The sequence below is a fragment of the Channa argus genome, chromosome 21 (genome assembly GCF_033026475.1).
Source record: "Channa argus isolate prfri chromosome 21, Channa argus male v1.0, whole genome shotgun sequence".
Lineage (NCBI taxonomy): Eukaryota > Metazoa > Chordata > Actinopteri > Anabantiformes > Channidae > Channa > Channa argus.
In genome coordinates this window covers 4,050,575-4,075,963 of record NC_090217.1, presented here as the reverse complement: position 1 = coordinate 4,075,963, position 25,389 = coordinate 4,050,575, and the positions used below count along the sequence as shown (strand labels likewise).

At 42.6% G+C, this 25,389-nt stretch overlaps 1 protein-coding gene across 1 annotated transcript; it reads left to right on the top strand.

The window, feature by feature from the left end:
• Window positions 1-120: 120 nt before the first annotated feature.
• lamb1b (laminin, beta 1b) lies at window positions 121-25,389 on the top strand. Its single transcript, XM_067491188.1, has 33 exons — window positions 121-280; window positions 615-787; window positions 4,090-4,225; window positions 7,891-7,964; window positions 8,586-8,774; window positions 8,887-8,950; window positions 9,840-10,042; window positions 10,422-10,542; window positions 10,800-10,988; window positions 11,178-11,354; window positions 11,841-11,953; window positions 12,068-12,147; window positions 12,570-12,705; window positions 12,782-12,940; window positions 13,049-13,182; window positions 13,261-13,381; window positions 13,484-13,670; window positions 14,314-14,457; window positions 15,563-15,794; window positions 16,078-16,241; window positions 16,552-16,776; window positions 17,046-17,263; window positions 18,294-18,390; window positions 20,264-20,633; window positions 20,709-20,893; window positions 21,518-21,759; window positions 21,856-22,062; window positions 22,141-22,285; window positions 22,550-22,757; window positions 23,031-23,172; window positions 23,872-24,048; window positions 24,170-24,329; window positions 24,429-25,389. Exons 1-33 carry the CDS (start codon window positions 247-249, stop codon window positions 24,563-24,565), a joined length of 5,343 nt encoding a protein of 1,780 aa, XP_067347289.1. The 5' UTR covers window positions 121-246; the 3' UTR covers window positions 24,566-25,389.

The following is a 25,389-nucleotide window of genomic DNA, read 5'->3' as shown; positions in this document are numbered from 1 at the left end:
AAACCCTATAATAAAAGTTCCGAAAAGCAAAGGGTTTACTCAGGGAATCTCTGCCTGCAGATGGTGCGCTTGATTCTCGGAGCGGATTGTGGCGCGCTACTGACAGCGGGGTGGAGCTGGTTGGTGGTGGGAAGCGGACTTTTCCTCCAGAGGAAAACTCCCTCTACTTCGCAATTCTCATATCAACTGAAGAAGCTCTGCCTCCGTCAGCACCTTCGGCAAGTTGTAAATGGTGCGCAGTTGGAGATGTCTCTTCTAATCCACATTTTAACAACGTTGGGTAAGTTAAAGGTTTTATTCTCTAATCTTCTGTAGCTGCCAAAATGTTCGCTCTCACCAGCAACTACACCAGTAAAATAATCCATCTGCAAACCATTAGAGAGTTTCCAGAGAGTTTCCCAGGAGTCTACGCGCTGAATACAACTTTCTACCGTTAAATCCACATTGTTATGAGCTGCAAATAACCTCAATCTGTTCATCCGCTGAGTGGATAAATATGATTTTTATTTAAATAAGCTGACTTTGAGCAACTTCCAGATTCCCTAACTGGGTCATCGTGTTGAATAGTCGTGCATCTCGCATCCTTTCACTAACACCGGTTTTCCTCTCTTCAGTCCTGTGGTGCCCCGTCAGGACAAACGAGCCCAGTATTGGGGATGTTTGCACCAAGGGCAGCTGCTACCCTGCCACAGGTGACCTGCTGATCGGCCGTGCGCACAAACTCACCGCCTCCTCCACCTGCGGCCTGGAGCATCCGGAGCGCTTCTGCATCATCGGACACCTAAAGGTGAGAAAATCGCTGCTCCTTCCAACTTAAGAAAATGAACTGCAGGATGAGACGGGACAACACAAATATGAACATTTGTAGTTTAGATACCAGGGGCAGTTTATATCCAAAAAGTCGGACAAGGTGCAAAATGAATATGCAGGACTTACAGTATCATGAAACTTTTCGGATCTTGAACTCAGAAAATGTCAATATATATATGTGTGTGTGTGTGTGTGTGTGTGTGTATGAATACGTTTATATGTGAGGAGATTTTATGATTGTTTTATTGGTGCTAAAAGCAGAGGAACGAATCATAGTCTCCATGAACTCGGAATAGAAAGTGTCTGCCTCTTGATTATATCTCATTTAGTGATTCCGTTATTGCGCCTGGAACATAATGATATGGTAAAAAAAATAAGTAACCAAGTACTTTCTCTGAAGTACTGTTCTTAAATTGGTGGAGTGGATTCATTTTTATTCCACTTGACCTTCAGTTTCTAGGTACTTTGCAGAGGCTTTTCAATTTTATAAAGTAAATATTGTCAGTAGATAAAATAGTTAATTGTCTCCACCTTTACCAGCTGCAACATAATTGTTGTTTGTATCAGTAAGTAAAAGTATAACATTATATATATATATATATATATATATATATATATATATATATATATATATATATATATATATATATATATATATATATATATACACTTAGGCTCGGAGTTGGCCATTTGGCACAATTTTGTATTTTCAGTGGATTTTAAAGCTTATACTTCATGAAGATTTTGCAGAAACCTTATTTACGAGGCACCCGTGGCACAATGTGTGTGTGTGTGATCAACATTTGCGTTATCAACTGCATCAAGTTTAATAATAATATATTCAAATAATATATATAATATATTCAACTAAAATTAGTACTTCTTATAGGCAGATACTTGAACTTTGCATACCTGCCATTGCATATTACCACTTCAGACACATATTTTATATTTGAATACATGTGATAATAGTTACTGTTATGCTCTTTACAACAGCACAACAAGAATCAAACAGCTGCTTGTCATTGTATATTTGAATGTTAATATTAAATGTTTATGAAAAAGATTAGAGAAAAAAAAAGACAAATATAAACTGTGGTTTCATCTGATATGACAACATTTTTTATTCATCATGATTTATTCTAAATCTGACATGAAGGTTTTTAACAAACAATAGTAAAACTACCTTATTGTGCAACAGCAGGAAAATGCATATATACACATATAAAACCACCTCCCTGTATAAAGCAACAATGGTGCAAAGAATATTTACTAATTACATCTCTAATTACAGGTCACAGGGAATCACTCCACTACAATTATCCAGCAGCTACTGTGTGTTACAGTTAAAAATGAAAATGATTTTACACAAAACACGTGATCAGCTTGTGAAACATGGTGCTTAGTTAGGAAATTGAATAAACAACACAAGCCTTCAGTCCATGGATGATTAAAGCAGTTTAAACAGGCTTTACCAGCTACAAAAGTATCATTTCAGCATTGAGTAATTGTACTTTAATAATTTAACTGCATTTGCTCGTAATAATCAAATGTATTATGTAATGTAGCTTAACACAGAATCGATAATAACATATATTATAACAGTCTAATGAGCACTCGCAGTCTTAAACCTCTTAAACAAAGTATTGGGATTCATTAAAGGAATATAACATGTAGCAGCACGGTCGGCCTTCAGGATTTTAGGACTGGGATTTGTCGCTCATGAAGAGAAAGTGGTCAGCTGATGTCATGGATGTGGTTGAGTGAATAAGGACTGGTATGATCTGCATGTATAGTTTGTCTCACTACATTAAAGCCTCAAGTTCGGGTTTTCACTGCATAATGATGAGCGTTAATTCTCCAACCCAGCTTCACCTTATAGTGGTAAACTCAGAGATTAGGTGACAACTATTCAGATTACACTGTGTGTTTGTGTGTATATGTGTTGGTGGGAGCATCCACATGTGCGGTGTCTGTTTGCCTTCTTGTTGAGTGGGAGTTCAGGCATTTCCCTCTACAATCAAAGCGCTGTGTGCCTCACAATCCCTGCCCTGTGCTTGTGAACAGTGGGTGAGATGGGGGGATATTCTCTCTTTTACCAAACATCCTTTGGCGTGTTGTGGGTGTGAATGACATCCTTATGAAATCACACACACGCTGTGGGGAATTGTGAACTTTCTGAGGATGAGCAGAGTCTTTGAGTATGAGGCACAGAAGGAGGGGGGGGGGGGGGGGTCAGATTCCAGTTTTTAACTACAGCTAAGTGGAGCCACTTATGGAGGCCCAGCTCACATCTACCCAGACGCTGTTGGCTGAGGCTTGTTGAAATTGAGAAACTCATTTTGTTTATTCACACGCTTTAACACAGTGAGATTTAGGAGTGTGTGTGTACATGTGAGTGAACCAGACCAGTTGTGTACATGTCAAACCATTTGGCAAAGACCATGCTGTTCACAGAGACAGTGCGCACATCAGGCACAGCACAGACTGACTGTTGCATGGGTCTGGTTTCCTCTGGGTACCCCCGTTTCCCCCCACAGTCCAAAAACATGCACGTTAGGCTTCTGGCTTGTCCCTTCAGGTGTCACCACAGCGGAACGCACAGGTTTTTTACCCTCCCCTTTTTATCCAGGCTCGGCACTGGCAACAGGGTGGCCCTTGTTGGCTGGGTGGGACCAAGCCTGGTGTGATGGGATTCAAACTCGAAGCCTTCTGAATCCCAACCTAATGCCCTACCACTGAGCCACCCGGACCCCCGCATGTTAGGTTAATTGGTTACTCTAAATTTCCCTTAGGCGTGAATGGTTGTCTGTCTGTGTGTGTCTCTCTCGCCCAGTGATAGCTGGGAAAGGCTCCAGCCCCCCTGTGACCCCAAACAGAACAAGCAGTCACAGATGGATTTCTCTGGGCATCAATTGAACTAATTTACTATTAAAAATATCATATAGTATTAAACATAACGCAGCTGATAACATGATTGTACAAGTCTGGTCCAGATTTGTTCCCCATGTGCCTCATAAATAAGGTAACACTTAGATTTGCAGACAGTGCAGCAGAATTCATCAAACATTCCACACTAAAACCAATTTCATTTGAATTTCTCGCCACCAAAGAAATAGCTCTTGTTAAAATTCAAATTAAACACAAGTGAAAGTCCTGTTCACCTCCAGGGTATTGGGTCGATCCTATGCAGATCAAACCCAATTAATTAGCATGGTGAATACCCTTAGAGGGCTGAGCTCACCTTTTAACTCTATCTGTGCCTTATCTATTCACCAGGAGGACACAAAATGTTTTACATGCGACTCCAGGGAGATGTACGATGAGGACACCCTCACCACCGGCCACACTATTCAGAACGTGGTCACCACCTTCGCCATCAACCGCCTCAAGACCTGGTGGCAGTCGGTGAACGGTGAGAAAAACAGAAAAGAGTATGTTTGTTCATCAAAGAGACAGAACGTCCTGTTCACTCATGGTTTAAAGAGAACGAGAAAAGTGTGTGAGCTCTCGCCAACTTTGTTCTCACAGGAACTTAGTTCAGTAATGACTAGACAGGAGATCACAGAGCATCTCACTGCGGCCAATCACAGCAGGCCTGGGAGGTGGGACATGCAGGTGTGCAGATAGGAAACAGATGTGTGTTATCACTTGGACACACACTGGGCTTTAAAAGAGTGTAATGAGACAGCGGGGGCCTCAAGGACGCCACACTGGGAATGAGAAGTTTCACAAGGAGGGAATTTACTGTGCGCTACAGCATTATAATGATGGAGATGAATGTCGAATAGACAAGGTGAGCAGCTGTGCTGCCATTCTTCTTATCACTGCTGAAGTCAGGTGGGATTTACTTCACTCTAATGTTGCACGATTCTCGCCATTTTCACGTTACTGATCTTTTTCTGCTTTTTGTTTCATTAAACAGAAATGTTTTAAATATCTTGTGCATAATACAGGATAATGCATATTTTCCAAATTAAATTTAATTCCATACCATGAATTCTCAATGACCGACCTTTCAGACCATACAAGCTTTTTAAGTGCTCAAAGGAAAAAAACCTATTCACAGCACACAGAATATTTAAATAATACATATGAAGCTTGAGATTCTAAGATAAGTTGTCCACTTTTAAAGAAAGTAAGTATAAGTCAAATTCAGATTCCAAATAAGCAAAAATAATTCAAATGTGTTTGCAAAAAGCAGAAATCTCACAGTATTTTGCAAAGGAGCGACAGTATGTTTTAAAAACTCCTAAATATAAAAGCAATTTCAGTAAAACTCTCATTTTCAAAAAGAACTTTGTGCAGAAAAAAAACCTACTGGTACAAGCACTTAGGTCACCAGCTTTGCCTCATCTAACACTAACGGGCCATTTCTGAACAATGAATGTCCATCATAGTATCACTAATTAGATCCCTAGAAGAAATGGCACCAGTGCATGTTTCCTTGCAGCCTCAAAAATCCTTCTGTCATGGCTCCCACACTTCCCCCTGAATGGTGGGAAACTTTCAGAAGTCAGAAGTGTGAGTCATGGAGGGATTAGCGGCCAACACTGCAGATGGCTTTGAAACATCAGGAAGCTGCAGACACACAATGGTTGCTGTTGTGATTTCCTAAGACCCTCGCAGTAGCCCTCCACGTCCATCTTTGCCCATCTGAGCCAGCTTCACTAGCTAGTTAACATTACGTCACGTCACTTCTACTTTTTTTATGACTGGAATGAATGTTTTGAATAGGTTAAATCACAATTATGACACACACAAATAAAACTCATTAAAGCTCATAAGATGAAATACTTGATCACAAGTTTGTTTAAAAATGACTTCAAATGTAATATTTTTATATTGCATGTAAAATAAAACCGCAATATAACTAAAATTAACAAAAGACTACACCTGGTCCCAGGGTTTGCTAGAGATTGAACAGCACTGTGAAGGTGTCTCTATTTATGTTATGAGCAAACTGCAGACATTTCAGTTGGACGTTGTTAACAGACCACTGTCTATGTGGACGTCCATAAAAGGACCTCAGTTTTATGCTTTTCTGCCCACTATGTACACCAACAGGAAGGTGTCTGCAAGCTGGCCAGTCAGAACAGATTTGACTCAGGGAAAAGGGGACAGTCTGACACAAAGGAGCTGAAACTATTTTTACTGTCTTGACCAAATGAGCTGTTGCCTAAGGAGCCATTGTAGCCATCTTCAGCATCAAGAAAATACAGGGATAAAAGGCAGAGATACCACTTCAACTAACCACAAACAGCTGATACAAAGCTGTCAGTGATCTGTCCTCTGCATTCACATAAATGGTGTGTGACGAATTACAAAATGCTAAATTGTTTCAGGGACCATTTAGTTGCTCCAACCATGTTTGGTTTTTTTTTGTTTTTTACTTTGGCACTGGCTCTAATTTGGTAACGTGAGCTTGTAACTGGCACAGATTCTCTTCCAGTTGATATGCCACAGGTCTCCTCTTTTAACCATTCTGTCAAGGTTGATGACGCACAAGTCATCTAATCCGCTGGCACAGACATCATTGTCTCTCCAGTCATGCATGTTTTCATCATCAGCTTTTGTCACACCGTTGTTAAAAGGAGGAGATGCTTCCTCTTTAAGTGCCTATAAGCGTATCTTCAATCTGTCTGGACCATGTCCTGCTACAGCATATTGGGTGGTCTGCGCATGCAGTAGGTTGGTTTTCTGATTATTTATCAGAAAGAACTCAGTTCAAACTGTTCCTTTTCCAAGGTTCTGTGTTATTACTGCATTGTCTCTTTAGGAAATTGAAGGAAATTGAGGTTGTTCCTCGTTACAAATGTGTTTGGCTTGGTGCTGTATGATAGTGTTAACTGAGAAGCTTTTAATGATATTTTACAAACAAGCCAATAAACCAATTAAAATATTTTCTATTATTCTAAAAATAGCCCTTTAAACACATTTCCATGTACATGTGGTTTATTTACTTAAACCATTACTTTATATCACCACCTAGAAAAGACAATATATAAATGTTATACTATAGTAAATACTTTATGATGTTTACTGGTGGCATCACCAATGTTCAGCATATTATCATCCCATCATGCTGTAAACCAGCTTAGCTTGTTTTCTTATGCTGGTGATCACCATGGCTACCATGACCAGCAGCCTGTCCTGTCCACGGCAAACTAACACAAAACACGTCATAGGCTGCTTTGCTGGTTTATGCGCGTTTTTGTAGCAACGCTGCGTTAACCTTTTCTGGTTACCTACTAGTTTTGGCTGAACATCTCCCGAAGATTGTCTGATATGAAACGTAGGATTCATCGAAGTTGCTGCAGTTTATCCCGCAGTGCTGCAGTTGGTTAGCGCTGCCACCTCACAGCTAGAAGATCGTGGGTGTCCCCTACTAACTGTGGCCTTTCTGTGTGGAGTTTGCATGTTCTCCCCATGGGTCTCTCCTGTGCACGTTTAGGTGAATTGATGACTCCAAATTGCGTGAATGTGAGTGTGAATGTCTGTCTGTTACAGATAATGGATGGATAAAATATGGACCATCTACCAACCATCCCATAGTCGTTGGGACATTTCAAAATTACACAGCCTCATAAGGAAACTAAAGGAAAAATCAGCCAATCATTAAAGTCTTTATGATTTTCAAATTTCAGCAACAAGCCAGTAGTTACTGACAGTATGATGAAACATTTCACGGCAAACTAAAGAGGTAGATTCACTTACCACTGGGCCATAAATGACAAACAAATGACTTTACATTTTACATTTTAGTGTGTGACAAAAAACATAGTTGCCTGCTTTTAACTAGAAGGCAGTACTTGTGGTTTTCAGTTAGCTATGTGTTAGCAGAGATGGTTACACACATAACCAGTGAAGGAATTGCAAGCAGCTGGTGTAACACAATCTGGAAGGAAAGCTTTACCCTTTTTTAGGATGTTGCCCAGAAAGAGTTTGACTTGGCTGCACGAACACAGTGTGTGAGAAATTCCATCTGGGATCTACTGATATTTAAATACTAAATTCCTAAAAAAGGAAAGAAACAGATACAGTTTTAATTGTTCATTTCCTGTTTCCTTTCAACTGCAGGTGTGGAGAATGTGACCATCCAGCTGGACTTGGAGGCAGAGTTTCATTTCACACACCTTATCATGACCTTCAAGGTGCCCCTTCTTTCTCACACAGCCACAAACACACATGTGTACAGTATGTCATGCATGGAGATAAACACAACGTGGGACAGCTGTGGTAGAGGAATGTGGGAAAATGGTTCTGGTCTCTGGGGAGTGGTGGGAAGCAGAGGAGGAAGAGGACGGGTTTGGGGCTGTGCAGTAAAAACTGGTCAGCTGTGGATAAAGACAGAAAACTCACACAATAACGCGTTACACTTATATGACTTCTCATTATTTCACAATGTGCTCAAATGAAAACATGTTGGAGAACTTATTGTCACGACTCAAAATGTATTATTAGATGTCACTGTGATGCGATAATCATGGTTATTTACACAGACACACACATGAAAGATGATAATGCAAAGTAATAATTCATTGGTTGAAAGACATAATGGAATAACTAAATGAAAAAAGCCAAAATGGTTTGATGGTGGTGGGGTTTTGTCTCATAACAGTAAAAGATGAAAGACTTTTGCAAGAAGATGCAGACTGTCTTGTTAGAAACTCAAGCAAAAAAGAAATGAAAAAGCACCAAAGCAGCATATTGTAGAGTTAAAGACAAAGGAATCAAATTTATGATCATCCACAAGTTTCTGTCTCTCTTGACAGACGTTTCGTCCAGCCGCCATGGTGATCGAGCGGTCTATGGACTTTGGGAAGACGTGGCAGGTTTACCGATATTTTGCTTACGACTGTGAGTCATCTTTCCCCGGCGTGTCCTCGGGGCCCATTGCCAAAGTGGACGACATCATCTGCGACTCACGTTACTCAGACATTGAACCATCTACTGAGGGAGAGGTACATTTTCTACTTTACTAATTTTTTTTTTTTTTCTAGTCTTAAATAGTCTTTACATAAGACTTTACATAAACCTTTGATCTAGTTTGATCGCTTCCTTTTTCTCTTTTAGGTGATATTTCGGGTGCTGGATCCTGCCTTTGAGATTGAGGATCCCTACAGCCTGAGGATACAGAGTAAGCTGAGGGGGTGAAATTACCCATAAAGTCACTTGACACTTAACACATGAAATCCTGAAAAAATAAAGGAGATTAGCGTTTGTTTTTGCAAACCAATCCTGCTAATCGTGTGGATGACAGAATATCAGCAAAAGGACTAAAAGTTATATGGTATAGTAGTTTACATAAATACTGTACACGTATCAGTGTTGTCCGGAGAACAGTTTATCATCTATTAATGTATTAGCAATTTGAAGGGGGAAAAGTAGGGGCGTCTGTAGATCATTTGGTAAGGCAGTCGTCCAATGTCCACAGGGTCAGTGGTTCGATCCCACTGGGGAAGACACTGAACCCCTAACAGCCCATTCCCATCCGCAGCTGTGCATTGTCGGTCCAAGCCCAGTAGAAGTATGGGAAGGAAGTGCGTCCAGCGTAAAAACTGTGCCAAATCAACATGCGGACACTGACCCTGAACTCACGGGATAAGACAAAAGGACAAAAAATAAAAAAATAAAAAAATCTGAACTTCTCATTGTGATAGAAAAGTGAATTTGTCCACAGGAAACGAGGCAGCCGCCGTGAACACATAACAGTACTCACGATGGTTTTCAATAAACTCAGTAGCTTGATACAGTAATTTCCATGCAACTACCTGGAGCAGAGCTGCAGGGGTCAGGGGTCAGACAGGAAGAGAGCTGCAAGGAATTTCACATGTGGAAGCGACTTGGCCTTAGTACACACACACACATGCAGAGGCCTCATGTTAACTTTGATGTGACTGCAGTGGTGTGTGAGGATTCATCCTTTTGATCTAAAACTCAGCAAGGACACAATAAGACACAATGTGTGTGATATACCAGCCAATACAACATTATAGTGCTTTACTCTCTTCTGTCTCTGTGTGTAGCCATGCTGAAGATCACTAACCTCCGCGTGAAGTTCATCAAGCTCCACACTTTGGGTGACAACCTGCTCGACTCCCGTGAGGACGTGACGGAGAAGTACTACTATGCCCTCTACGACATGGTCGTCCGAGGAAACTGCTTCTGCTACGGTCACGCCTCGGAGTGCGCCCCTATGGATGGAGCACCGACAGTGGCCGAGGGGATGGTATGTCTGTGACCCGATGACCGAAAGAATAACAGAGTAGAGAAGAGACAGATTGTTAGATGCAATTTAATAGTGACTCATTATTCTTTCATGCTGATGTTGTTTACCCAGAAACTAAAATCTAGAAAAACTCCCAAAATATGATTTGAATTAAAACAGCAGGTAACAAAAGAGCTTTCAACTGAGCATTGTGGTCTTTGTTAGAAGCTGGAGATGGCAGATATAGGGTTAGGGGAAGCCTTTAAAATAATAAGCTTATTCTAGCTTCTAGCTAACTTCCGTCCCATTAGGAAGAGCATGTGCGTAAATAATTTTTAATCTACATGTATGTGTGTGTGTGTGTGTGTGTGTGTGTGTGTGTGTGTGTGTGTGTGTGTAGGTCCACGGCCGCTGTGCATGTAATCACAACACCGAGGGGCTAAACTGTGAGCGCTGTCGAGACTTTTACCATGATTTGCCTTGGAGACCTGCAGAGGGGCGAAACACCCACGCCTGCAAGAGTAAGAACAAAAAACTACCACCAACAAGCTCAATGTGTCCTGCATCCAACTTTTCACTCTTTTGACATTTTATACATTCAAAGCTACTCAGACGGATTAATCAACAATTAAAATAATATCAAGTTGCCACCCAGCATTACATTTAACACAAAAACATACAAAATCCATGATAAACATATAGTGTAAAAGTGAAAGGAATGTTTAAACTGAAATTAATGCACATGCACAAAACATGACAGTGTTTTCTTCTTTCTCAGAGTGTGATTGTAACCATCACTCCACCTCGTGTCACTTCGACCTGGCCGTGTACATGACGACTGGCAACGTCAGTGGGGGTGTGTGTGACGACTGCCAGCACAACACCATGGGACGACAGTGCGAGCAGTGTGCACCTTTCTACTACCAGCACCCCGACAGAGACCTGAGGGACCCCTATGTCTGTGAACGTATGTCAGCCCATACGTACCCACCAAACCCCTGAGTGTCTCACAGCTCCTGCTCCTGCATTATGGTCCACTCATTACCACTCGTTATCTTGTCCTCTCTCTCACTACTTATGTTCTTGTTTAATTTGAACGGCTCATCAAAGCAGGTGGGTGGTTAAATGTTGGATTGATGCCTTACTGTCTCCGCAGCCTGTAACTGTGACCCCGGTGGCTCTTTGGAGGGTGGACTGTGTGACGCGAGGACAGATGTGGCAGCTGGAATGATCTCAGGCCAGTGCCGGTGCAAACCCAACGTGGAGGGAGATCACTGTGACCACTGCAAACAGGGACACTACGGACTGGGACAGGGGTCTGATGGCTGCCTGCGTAGGTCACAGTTAGACTAGAGTTCAGGCCTGTGTATTGTTGGCTAAATGTCTTGATGATTTTTTGACTGACCATTTGATTTAAAACACACTGAAAAACTGTGAGCAGTAGCTGTGGCAAAAGCCTGGAGTTTGCATGGCAACTGATGTCTTGTCAATCTATAACCCCAAAGATTTAAACCAAGAATTGCAGCAATTCTCCTATTTAAGAGCCTGGCACCATCGAATCTTTGCTATGTTTGATTGGAAAAGGGTGCAACCATCAATGGATGGTTACAAAACAAAGCATAAAATATTAATATTAAATATTAATGCATACATTGATTTTGAGCTGCAAGATTAGGGAACTTTGTTTCATTGTTGCTGAAAGATGTAAATATCCAAAATTGCTTGTTCCTGGAGAGCTTTAGTTCAAACATACAAGACAGTGTGGAAACACAAACACCTTCACACTAAATATTTCATTGTTTCATCGTATGTTTGGCAGCTTGTACCTGTAACCCATTGGGCACCTCGCCTAGAGGAAAATCCTGTGACGCACACACAGGAAGCTGTTTCTGCAAACGCCTCGTCGGAGGACACAACTGCGATCAGTGCCTGGTACGAATCCAAGCGCAACTTTCAGCTTCATTTTGAACGCTAGCTCCACTGTGCGAGAGTAGTAGTAGTAGTCCCAAATGTCTGCCCCTCTGATTTTTGGTTTTTCCCCTACAGCCACAGCACTGGGGTCTGTCCAATGATATGGACGGCTGCAGACCATGTGACTGTGACCATGGTGGGGCTGTCAATAATGAGTAAGTTTAACGTTTCAGTGTCCACAGGAAGCATTTCAGGAGTGTCTGCTCAGTGTCTGTCTGTTGTGACTGTCAGAACCTTTTTCTATTTTGAAGGCATAAACACACATTTGCAGCTCATCAGATATGACTGACAGGTGTTTCTTGTTGCCCAGGTGTGTCTTTTGACATTGACTGTTTTAACCACAAATAGCTCCAAATGACTACTCTTGGTTTTAGCCTCAAGAGGAAAATTAATGAGCTGTCTGTAGGAACAAAGTGAGCCAAGATGGAACATGGCTTTGACTTGCACACACATCGAGCATAGCTGAAACAACAATGGCGAAGGTCTTGAAAAAGAAATGAGCCACTGGTGCACTGAGTGAGGCTTTGCTGCAAAGCTTTTTGGTGGAGCCCACTAAAGTCTATCAATTTACCCACAGTTGTGACCCTCACTCAGGACAGTGTGAATGCAGGGAGCACATGTTCGGACGACGCTGTGATCGTGTCACGTCCGGCTTCTATTTCATCGCTCTGGATCACTACACCTATGAGGCGGAAGAGGCCAACCTTGGACTGGTGAGTGCGTGTTCATGTCTGGTGGTTGTTGCATTGTTTTCAAATCTGCAAACTACATGTGTGTCCTCTGTGGCAGGGTGTAACAGTGGTACCCAGGCCTTATCCAAAGGAACGTAGTCCTACGTGGACAGGTATGGGTTTTGTTAATATGCCTGAAGGGACCTACTTAGAGTTCCACATCAACGACATCCCCGAATCCATGTACTATGACATCCTTATTCGCTATGAACCACAGGTAACACACGCACATACACACACACACACACACACACACACACACACACACACACACACAATTCTCTTACAAAAACAAAAAATAACCCGTGCGTGTGCATGTTGGCAGCTGCCACAGCAGTGGGAGGAGGTGAACGTCAGAGTGCAGCGCCCCGTCTCCAGGCCTCCAGAGGTCTCTAGTCACTGCAGCAACTCCATCCAGAGTGGAGAAGAGCAGGTGTTCTCCCTTCCACCTGGATCCAGGTAATGCATCAGCTGCTTTTACTGTGTCTCTGTAGCGGCACGTCCGTCCGTACACACTGACGCTCCGTTGTGTTGCAGACACGTGCTGCTGGCGGAGCCGGTGTGTTTCGAGAAAGGACTGAACTACACGATTCGTCTCAGTTTGCCTTTCTACTTGTCAGTCAGTGACATCCAGAGCCCATTCACACTCATCGACTCCGTATGTCCATTTGTGACACTGTGCTGACTTATCTGCTCTCTTCCACTGACGGTATATTTTAATAATAGGTTCGATTCCCTTGTCCTCCCTCTCCTTGTACAGCTGGTGCTGATGCCTGATGTCAGGGACCTGGACATGTTCACAGGGCCCCACGGGGATGAAGCCTGGGATATGTTCCAGCGCTACCGATGTCTGGAGAGTAGCCAGAGCGTCGTCAAAAGCCCCATGACTGACATCTGTAACAACTATATCTTCAGCGTCTCTGCCCTGCTTCACAAAGGAGCCATGGGTATGTGGTTGTGTGCCTTTGCACAGTGGTAGATATTTTATCATCACCGTTTCTTGTTGGGTAAAGATTATATACTGTAAGTTAGATATGACTTTAAAATAGAGTATATACTGTCAACTGAGTAATGGATTTTCATTGAGGACGAGGAACAACTGATTAAAGCAGGAGGCTGTGTCTATGCACTTATTTTATTTATTTTCTAAATTGTCATTTAAGAGGTAAAACTACATGTTATTTGCCCAGCTTGTCCAAGCATGTGTGAGTCAATGTGAATCTTCTTTATTTTTCTTTGTGTGTTCATGTATGTCGAGACACTAGAAACCTGAGTTAATCATATCCTCTACATAATGAAAGACCTGTCACAATCCAGATATTTGGAGTTTTATGTCACATCTCAGCTCATCTTGGCAATTGGGAACATTTCTGGAAGTAACATTGCTGTGAAATATGCACACTGTAGCTAAATATAAATACTGTAATTTATTCATATTTATTTTTTTACATTCTTCGTCATTATTGCCAGCATGCATTGGAAACAGGTCCTAAACTGCATTCAGTGCTTCACAACACGTATTAAAGTCCTAAATGTACCTGGGAGAACCCCTGATCTTATGTATTATTAATTATTATTTGTATTTCCCAGCATGCCAGTGTGATCCTCAGGGTTCGCTCAGCACTGTGTGTGAGGCCAGCGGAGGTCAGTGTCGCTGTCGAACCAACGTCGTTGGAAGAAACTGCCAACACTGTGCCCCAGCTACGTTCCTGTTCAGCCCGTCCGGCTGCAGACGTAAGTGTTAAAGACTGTAGTTTGATGTTTCCCTGGAATCATTTTAGATTTAAGCGTCTTCCAATGTGCTAACTGATTCCCAGTGTTGTGGATTTTTGGCTGCCTTTATTGGACTCGTACACATATAAAGCAGGTTGAGGGCAGCCAGATGCAAAGAGTACACAAAGAAGTGACTTTACCTTCAAACTTCATTCTTGGAACGTACAAGAGTCTGGGCTCAGGATGCAGACGCTGATCTTTTCAGCATGGTTTGTCTCCATGACACTTTGCAAGTTACACCCTACCAAGAGGAAAGAAGTGCTACCGAAGCCTCCCATTCGTCACTAAATTGAAACAAGACGATAATTTCAAACTGTGTTGAAAGTACAGTAGCAACAGCAGATGTGCTAGTTTCTGCTTCGCCTACTGTGGCCAAAAACCCACATGACATAAGCTTCACGTCAAAGTTACCCGTCCTGCTGCCTTTGGTCTTCACTAAACACGTCATCACTTGAGGACATCTTCTTGATGTATTCAGGGATCTTTGTTGTTTCACCCTGGAGACTGGTTCTGACGCTCTGACACTAGTCTTCAGCTTCCTTCCTTTCACTTAGTGTATTGTCTCAGGAGACAAGAGTTTTGGGTGAAACCCTCCATGTATTGTAAAGAGCTTCCTTGTCCTTGTCTTGATGTCTCTTTTGTCCAGCCTATTATGCCAGCAAAGTGTCTTATGACCAGCAGGATGTAGGTTCAGCTGAGCTCTCAGGACTTGACTTGCTCTCTGTAGGTATGTGGTAGTTGTCCGTAAACACTCTTTGTATGATCTGGCTTAGGTAAACAGCAGCTTGGAGACGTTGTCTCATTGGCAAAGGCTGCAATTGATGGTGACTTGTGGAGATGACTTTAAGTTGGAGTCTAGGGTTGTTTTCAACAGCTCATTGTGTTCTCGATGAAGGCTCTCAGAGTCTTGTTGATGTTGTGCAGTTTCAAGTATTAAAGGATCCATGTGTGAGTGGACATCGTGCTGTGTATCCAGCCTATTTATCTTTTAGATAGATAGTAAAAACAATCTGCTTTAGCAATTATGTCAAAATATATATGATAACATGGTTTTCTTCAACACCAGCTTGCGACTGTGACCCTCAAGGCTCGGTCAGTGCCTTCTGCCATGAGTCGACCGGACAATGTGAGTGTGTCCCAGGGGCCAAGGGGCGTCAGTGTTCCCACTGCTTGCCAGGATACTGGGGTTTCCCTCACTGCCGACCTTGCCACTGTAACGGCCACAGCGAGTACTGCCACCCTCAGACCGGAGAGTGTCAGGGCTGCAGAGACTTCACCACTGGACACCGCTGTGAGAGGTACAACATAGTGATAATGGGGATGGATTCAAGAGATTGTTACTTTTAGATTGAAATTAGGCTTAAGTTTCCAGTAATTCATTAGTTCATCAGTTCTAGGGTCTTCAAAGAGCACAACACTTTTCCAGTAAACATCTCATATTGACATCCTCTCTCTCTCTCTGAGAGATTTGGGACCCAAGTCACGAAAAGAAAGAGAGAAAAACGTCAAGGGGCCTAATGTTTTTTTTTAATATGTCATTTAATAATGTATGTTTCATATCTCACCTCTGTCTATATGTAGATGTCTAAATGGCTACCATGGCAACCCAGAGTTGGGTTCAGAGAGTCACTGTCGCCCCTGCATGTGCCCGGATGGACCACGCAGTGGACGACAGTTTGCCGACAGCTGCTACCTTCTCGCTAACACAAACCAGCTGGTGTGCGTGTGCAGCCCTGGCTACAAAGGTACAAAGCGTTTGGCAGATGCTTGTATGTAGGCAGTTCTCACATGTTGAGTTTTTATGTCATCATGTCTTCACCTCACACACACGTCATAACCTAAACACATCTAGGTTCCCTGTAATTAGCGTGCTGACCTGTAATTAGCGTGCTGACCTGTTTGTGCCTAAAGGTCTTCACAAAATTACTCAAGTTTCAGTGTAAAAGGAAAGTTTGTTTTTAATATATAAACCGTATATTTATATTTATTTAGTTCAGTCTGTTCGGTTTCTGTCACATCTCTGGATTTGTTTCCTGTTTTGTCCCCTCTTTCCAGGGGCCAGGTGTGATGAGTGTGCCCCTGGTTACTATGGGAACCCTCAGGTGCCCGGTGGACGCTGCATACCCTGCCAGTGTAACAACAACATCGACATGCATGACCCAGGGTCCTGTGACGCTGAGACCGGCGCCTGTCTTAACTGTCTGTATCACACAGCAGGGTACAGGTGTCAGCACTGTAAGCTGGGTTACTATGGCAACGCTGCAACACAGAGCTGCAGGAGTGAGTAAAGCAGCTTTGTATTATTACCTGATACCGTTTCGACTACCAGATTAGGTCAGTCAATGTTGTATAAGATAATAAATCTGGAAATAAGTTTGCACTTCATATCCCATTTACAAATGAGAAGTTTAGTTGTGGTGACCAATGGAAATGGAGGGAACCAGTGAGATGACAACTTCCGGAAAGATGAAACTAAAGAAAGAAAAATCTGTGGTCATATCAAATGATGTGTATAACTTAATGACCCCTGACCTTTTCTTTAAATGCAGAGTGCATGTGTAACTCAGTGGGCACGGTACCTCAGGCTTGTTCATCTCCTGATGAGTGTCAGTGTGATCAGCACACAGGCCAGTGTCCTTGTCATCTGAACGTCGTCGGTCAGAACTGTGACCGCTGTGCCGCTGATACCTGGAACATTGCCAACGGGACGGGCTGCCAGCGCTGTGACTGCGACCCCGTCCACTCTTACGATAGTTCCTGCGATGAGGTGAGACCGACGCCGTGCTAAAGGAACAATCTGTGCCGTGTACATATAAATGCCGACCATTCTTACATGTTTCAGTCACATGAAAAGCTCACGAGAACATCATCAAGGCATCAAGACTTTCTAGGTTACGTTATGTTAAACAATATATTGTATCTCGGTTTGATAACAGAATTTATGTATTTAAAGAAGTGAACCTGTAGCTGGTTCCCTGAAAAAATGTGAATGTAACGAGTATTAAAAATTTACAGTGAGGGAACAAAGACAAATCGACCAGCTTCATTGCAAATACTGAGTCTGAGTTTTAATTTCAGACATGCGGGTACAGCCGAGAACAATATGGACACAATTTCAGCACGTCCAGCTAGTCCAACAACTGTTGGCATCATTCCCGTTATTAGCATTCATGCAGCTGCTCCAGTTTGTTCTGCATGATCATCTCTCAGCTGAACCCCATCGCTGCTCCTCAAATCTTGCCTTTCAATGAATTTCTGTTGCCAAAGTGTCTCGTACACAATGTTGGGAACTGGCCAGGAAACATTTCAAACAATTCTCAATGAGAGCAGAGCAGCATTAAGTCACTGTGACCAACCCATCCAAATCTGAGGTCTGTGTTTGTGTAACTGTTTTTGATATATGCTCTCCAGCTGTTTGTGAATTGCTTCTCTTTGTTTTTTTCTGCAGCTCTGGTTTATTCAAACATACGATTCGGCCTGCGTATACTCACAAACATGCATATGAAGAACACGCACACACACACAATCTCACACAGTTACAAACATTTGGGTTTTCTGTGTTTACTGGCTGCACTCCATCAGAGGAAGGAAGTATCAGAATACACTGTGGAATAATGGAATTCACATTTCTCTCAGAGCAAAGGACCATTGTGTCTGAATGGGGGAAAAAAGCTGTAACATATACAAAAAGGCAAATCTGTTGGCTATTTTAAGCACCAAATACAATTTTTACTCCCCTATCCACCTAATGTCTGACAAGGCTTTGTTTACCTGATGTGTATGTGCTGTTGCTGTAGGTCACAGGACAGTGCATGTGCAAAGCCGGTTTTGGTGGCAGGACATGTAGGGAGTGCCGAGAGCTGTTCTGGGGGGATCCAGAGGTTAAATGTTACGGTAGGTCCTCATCGCGCATCACCAGCCAGCAAAGAAAGCATGAAATAATAATGAGTTTATCATCATGGAACAGCTACATACAGTAAACTGAGAGATTTAATGAGGAAATTTAAATCAGTGTGTGCAGAGTTTGAGTAGTTTGGTGCCCCCATGTGGGCTACAAGTGCAATTACTTACCGATAAAACACTCCACTGCAGGTAGAAGTACAATTTCAAATTCTTTACTCAAAGTACTACAGTACATGCTCTAACCCATTTTTTAAATACAAAAGTAGTCCACTAAGTACTTCTAAATATCAAAGTATTTCAAACCCTATTAACTAGATGCTGTTGATGTAAAAACACATTTTATTAACCACCATGATTTTTTTTGTCCAAAAATGACACATAGTTAATGACACTGTTACAGTTGTTTCCATGTCCTGTGGAACAAAATCTCGACATGAGTCTAGGAGGAACTTGATCCGCCAACCCTGGGATTCATGGACAGACACATGTATCCCTGAGAACAAGTCTACCAGATTTGTTGAATCTCACATTTACTGTTAGTTTTCAAATCCATTGCATAAAGCCAAAACACAGTCCAAGTGCTCTTTATTCTTGTGCTTCCTGTCAAATCCAAACCTTTTAAATATTTTGTCCACCTTGTGTGGATCAGGTTATCATGGGACCTGATTACCCCATTCATAGACTTGAGCTGTAAATTATGGCTCTTTTTGTGTAAAGATCATAATGTCAGAGGAAGCATTCTGGAGGTTATAGCTGGTCGGTCTTTGATCCTAAAGCATTTTAACGTTGGGTTACTTCTACATACTTGTGTAGTCTGGACTTTATTCTGTAAAGTGCCTTGAGATGACTTTGTTGTAAATTGGCGCTATATAAATAAAGTTGAATTGAATTGAATTGAAAAACGTCACTCTAAATCTAAAGAAAGCGATGAAGTACTTAAGACGGAAAGGGCAGGATGGAGGAGAGGATCTAGGAATGACCTCTCCTGCTCTGCTCATGAGAACCAGATGCTCTGCAGAGCTCCAAGGCTTCACCCAGGGGACTTGGGATTACTCAATTATTTGGGCTTCATTCCGCAAAGGTCTGTAAGCTGTGGAACCAGCTGGACCTCTCTTCCTATGTGCACAGACGATCGTGAAGCCCCGGCTCATGGGAAATCTAAGCCCATTGGGCACTTTAGTGAGAACTGTGAGGGAGTATTTGTAATGTTGTGCAGAATTGCTTCTAATAAAACATCTAGAATAAAACCACCGTAACAGAGGTTATTCTTAGCGATGCCTGGGGTTTAAATGTTTGTCTTGGTGGGATTTATGAGGACCAAGCTGAATAAGTGTTTCAGTTAACCTTAATGTGCTTCATAATATTTCCCCACAACTAAACTATTTATTGGACTTAGATTCAGATCAGGTGGACTGAAGATTTACTTATAACTCTTTTCTAATTTGTCAGGTGAATTGAATACAAAACCATCTGTTTCGTGTCAGTTTTATTATTACAGTTTGACACAGTGGGTTTGACATGTGGTCAAACAAAACCTATGATTTAATAATTCATGTTTGTACCTGAAAATAGCATTTAAAAGTTTCTCTCCAGCCCTTCCCTTTAAATCCTAAAACATAAAGGACCTTTAGAGTGTTTGCTACTTTCTACTCTAAGCTCCACATGTATAGTTGAATTATTTAAACGCAAAAGTTTTCACATTACCTACAGTTCACGGTATTTTTAGGTTTCTTCAGAAATCAAATATATTATCAATATATAATCAAATAGGGTTGGGAACTGTTTAGTTCTTCTGTAGTTCTTCTGCACATAGTATTTGTATTTTCTCTGAATTCTTTTTTCCTGACTGTGCTCTCTTCTGCAGCGTGTGATTGCGACCCTCGGGGAATCTCTAGCCAGCAGTGTCATCGTGCCACTGGTCAGTGCACCTGTGTGGAGGGGGCTTCCGGTCTGCGGTGTGACAAGTGCGCGAGAGGTTACCAGGGTGAGTTCCCCGCCTGTGAGCCCTGCCACCAGTGCTTTGCTGGCTGGGACCACGTGGTCAGCGAGCTGGCCAATCAGACGTTGCGTCTGGAGGCCCAGGTGACAGAGCTCCAAACCAGCGGGGTGACGGCGCCTTATAAAGAATTAGTGAGCAGCCTGGACAGAAACATCAAGGCTGTTAGAGAAATATTAGAGAGCAACCCTGCAGCAGTGCAGCTGGAGCAGATACAGGACCTTATGCACCAGATTACGTAAGTAGACGAGCAAACAGGCCTGTAGTAAACAGCCTTTAATTGAAACTCATCACTGTCCTCCTGCGCTCTCAGTGGTTTGTTGTCCTACCTAAACGGGAAGACCAACACAACTGAGGAGAATGTAGACCGTCTCCGAAGTGACGCCAATGCCACTGATGCAGTGTTGGACTCACTGACCAATGAGGCAGAACAGCTGGAGCTGAGGGTCCAGGAGCTGATACAGCAGGTGGACAACATCAAGAATGCGAACATCATGGGTGAGGAACCAGGATGTTGCTTCACATTCATCCCATCAAACTTGCTGTCATTGTGAAAAACTCTCAAAAAATGATAGCTGGAGACGTTTTCAATGAAATGGGGTGGAAATTTACATTTTTCAACAATTTAGAAATGTAGTTTTGAATAGTTTCTTTACATTGACCTAATCTAAAAGCCAAGGATCTGATCAGTGTTCCAAAAATGTCAAGAAGCTGCTTGTCGTCATTAAGAAGACATGATGAAGGTGATGTTTAGGTGGTAGCAATGTTGCAGCCCTGTCTGATGGATCATAAAATCCACGTCTTCCCTTTAGAGTTTATATTTTATTTTATTTAATCCATATTTGTAAACTTCAAATTTTAATATTTTAAGCCAAGACCTTGAAAATTGGGTTTAAAAAGCTTCTGAAAAATACTGTCAGATGAAGTCCACGATATTAAAGCGCTTGGATCCCTACAAGATGACATATTCAGGTGGAATTCGGAAATTTTCAAAACATTTTCTACCACCCGGTCACCCTGTTAAAATCCTTAGTCATGTTGAATCTGTGCTGAAATCGTTTGTGTCTCTAGTCAAGTACATCACGGACAATCCTCTTACTGGACATGTCTGTGTGTTCTCAGGTGCTATGGACACCATCAGAGCAGCATACAGACAGTCTGTGGAGGCAGAGATGCTTGCCAATGCCTCCACCAGTAACCCCGGAAACACAGTGGAGCAGTCGGCCACACTACGGAAGTCCACAGAGGACAAACTGAGCAGCAGTCAGAAGGAGTTTGACCGAAAGCAGCAAAGAAACTCGCAGAAGCTGGACAAACTGTCCAACGAGCTGGAGAAATTTGACCTGTCACCACTTAGTGAGAAGGTGAGAAGCACAGGGAAAATGGTCCGTAAGTCTTACAACTAGGGACGAAATCTGTGAAGATGAAGCTCAAACTGTGCCCTTATACGTTCTCTCTAGACATGTGGGGGTGCAGCTAAAGGTGACGACTGTTCTGACTCCCCCTGCGGTGGACTGAGTTGCGTCGGGCAGGATGGAGCACCTCACTGTGGGGGAGAAGTATGTAAGGGTCTCAGTACAACCTCCCAAACTGCTCTGAAGTTCGCCAAGAACCTGGACCAGGAGATCATAGCAGCTATGCAGGAGGTGGACAAGCTCTCTAAGCTGGTACGTGAACATTTCAAGAGCTATTGCAGAACATCTCAGGATGGATGTAAGCTAATGGCCGATTTTGTTGGTGCTCAGGTTTGGGAAGCGAGTGCCCGTGCAAACGAAGCCAAGGCGAACGCTCTTGAGGTGCTGATCAAATCCAACCGGAGCAAAGAGAGGGTGGAGCAGAGTAACCAGCAGCTCCGTAACCTCATCAAAGACATACGAGACCTCCTCACCAGTGAGTTCAACAGTGACCATTACTGTAAAACTACTTCAGCCTAGATCATATAGATATGTGACTTTTGGTAACTGGAGTTAAGTTTCACACACACAGAATCCAGATGTGAATTTAATTTTAAAAAAAGTGTGTATTGTGTAAATATTGTAAATTCTATCCAATTATGTATTTTTAATATTTCTTAAATAAAAGCTCAGGCTGGTGCCCCAAGTATCCACATCGTCGTATTGTTCAGGGACTCAAACTAAACTTCTGTTAATCCAGACGACAGGGCTAACGTGTCCGTGATCGAGGCTGTGGCCAACGAGGTGTTGGCTCTGGAGATGCCGACCTCGACAGAAAAGCTGCAGGAGCTGACAAGGGAGATCAGGGAGAAGGTCGGCACTCTGACCAACGTGGAAACCATCCTGAGTCAGAGTGCTCAGGACATCCAGGTCGCAGAGAGCCTGCTGAAGCAGGCGCAGGCTGCCAGGTAATGCACACAGGGAGCCACAGATGAGCCCTCGGTGGAAACACTGCTGCCACGTACTGGCCACTCGTACACTAATGGATTTGTTGCGAGATTTCTGCCTCTGTCACAGAAACATGTGTTTCAACAACAATGTTCCAGCCTCTCACAAGAATCCACAGCACAGAATCTTTTTTTGACTTTCTAATAAGGTGTAGAGAGTCGTTACGAACGGAAAAATCGTTTCCTGTGTCCTTGTTATTAAACATTAACATGGAATCCGCGTGTGTCCTTCAGTGAGCAGGCGTCCGACATGAAGATGACAGCAGATGTAGTGAGAGCAGCCCTGGATGAGACTGAGCGCGCTCAGAGCATCGCCATGGACGCCATCCAGCTGGCCCAGAACAACACTAAAGGCACCATGGACCTGTTGACCTCTGTGAGTGTGACCCTTTATTCTGCACTATACCGCAACTACAAAACTGATAAGATGCCAACAGTCGTGATCTGTCACATCTATACTGAACTCACCCACTTACACCCGCACAAGGTTGAGGCAGAATCTTGGATAACTCCTTCTTACAGAACTCTCAGCTCAGCCTCAGCTCAATGGCGTGAACGAGGTAAATCCACAGCATTTCCATTGGGTTGAGGTCTGGGCTCTGACTGGGCCACAACAAAGTCGGTAGTAGATTTAATGTACTACTTTATCCTGTAGGATGCCTCTGTAGATCGTACATATTACTTAACATTTATATTCTCTTCTTTTATGTCGCTAAGCCTAGAACCAAACACATTTTTCCTGGGGAATCACACTTCATGTCATCTTAACTAAATAGCTACAAAGTATTAATGTGACTAAGATCGGACGACAATAAACATTCTTGTGTATTAGTTTGTCGCCTTGTGTTTGCTCTGTCATGTTTTCACTGTGTTGTCCAGCTCTGTGGATTTTGTGTATTTCTTCCGTATGGAACAGTTAAACGCAGTTCATTCTCCTACTTCTTACGCTTTGATTAGTAAGTAGTGTTATTGAAAACTAACACTGGTCAAAGCTTCATTCACTTCATTTGCTAACGGATGCAGAATTACACCAGTTTTATCATCTCACACCTTAGTTTGTGTGTGTGTGTGTCAGGTGGAGTCAGAGACGGCCACGTCGGAGCTCAAGCTTGGTAACACCACCGGTCGTCTGGTTCAGCTGGAGAGGGAGGTCGGCCTGCTGAGACAAAACGATCTTGAGGTGAACCAGCTGGCGGAAAGGGCCGACCGGATCACTGACCAGGCCAAACGGGACGCAGAGGCGGCCCAGCAGGTCTCACACACACACACACACAAACACACACTTGCATTCGGAATTAACTCCCAATTGAATTTATTAGGGGAATTTCCACCACGAACTGCTGGCGTCATCCCTGTAATTTCTTTTTGTGTAGGAGTTTGAAGCAGAGGTTAAAGATAAATTTGAGGAGGTGGAGGACATGGTGGTAGATAAAGGGCAAGTTGTGCAGCAGGCGAGGAGGAAGGCTGAAGAACTGCAGCAGGAGGCCAGAGAGCTGCTGGCTCAGAGCAGCACCAAGCTGAAGAGACTTCAAAGTATATTTATAGATACATTTATTATGCATTTTTCCAATTTCTTATTGTAGTTTTGTCATTTATCCATTTTGAAACACTCCTGTTGTCCCGTGCTTTCAGAGTTAGAGGAGTCCTACGAGGCAAACCAGCAAATCCTGGAGGCCAAAGCTGCAGAACTGGCTTTGCTGGAGCAAAACGCTCGCCAGATCCTGGACGAGGTCAGCTACAAAGTCACGCTGTACAGCACCTGTCTGTGACGATCACCTCAAAATCATTGATGTATTTTACAGCTATTAAGACCAAACACTGTTAGACATCTGACACTGTAAGCGCCAAATGTTTCGATTGTGTCAGAGACAATTACTTAACAACCAAATACATTGGACAATTGTGCCAAAACTTGGGACCAAGCTAAGCTGACAAGACCATTAAAGTATTGAAGGGAAACTGCATCTTCAGTGTCACCGTGACAACTGTCAGTACTTGTATTTCAAAGCCAAACTGCTGTTAGAACTGTCAGAGGCAAATTTGTGTTCTTTCCAAATGTGAACGAATACAGGCTACAAGATGAGGTTCAATTTGCAGCCTGCAATATAATTCTCTGTAACCATGGCAACATGATCCTTCTGATGCATTTTAAAGAATACTACGTAAAAGAAAACACAAAGACGAGACATTTCCGCTCGTACTGAGCACAAGATGCTAAACTGAATTAGCTGCTGACAGTTTTGCTTCAGAGTACTGGAATTACTGACAACTGTCACTGACCTATGATACTGAAGACATCTAGGACATCGGACAAGTTCTGAAATGTTCCTATTCTTTAGTCTATTACACGTTATCTCATCATTAACAACAGAGAACTTGAAACCAGAACATTCTTGTTGAAGATTAAACAGCTCTTAGTCTCTGTATTTAAAAATATGACTGAAAATATTTAATTAGGAATATAAAAGTTTTATGTATATCTAATAACCCCAAAGATATCAAAAACTGTCTGGACCAATGTGCATTTGTGAATGGTGCTACGTGTATGAACAAATATGAAACTTTGATTAAAAAATAAAGCTTTTGAAACATC

What these genes read in the sequence shown, in the direction of transcription:
- lamb1b (XM_067491188.1), top strand. Translation starts at nt 247, where the DNA reads ATGTCTCTTCTAATCCACATTTTAACAACGTTGG. An exon ending in ACTGGACACCGCTGTGAGAG is followed by an intron (nt 15,795 to 16,077) that starts GTACAACATAGT and finishes GTCTATATGTAG; the next exon opens with ATGTCTAAATGGCTACCATG. An exon ending in TCCAGAGGTTAAATGTTACG is followed by an intron (nt 18,391 to 20,263) that starts GTAGGTCCTCAT and finishes TCTCTTCTGCAG; the next exon opens with CGTGTGATTGCGACCCTCGG.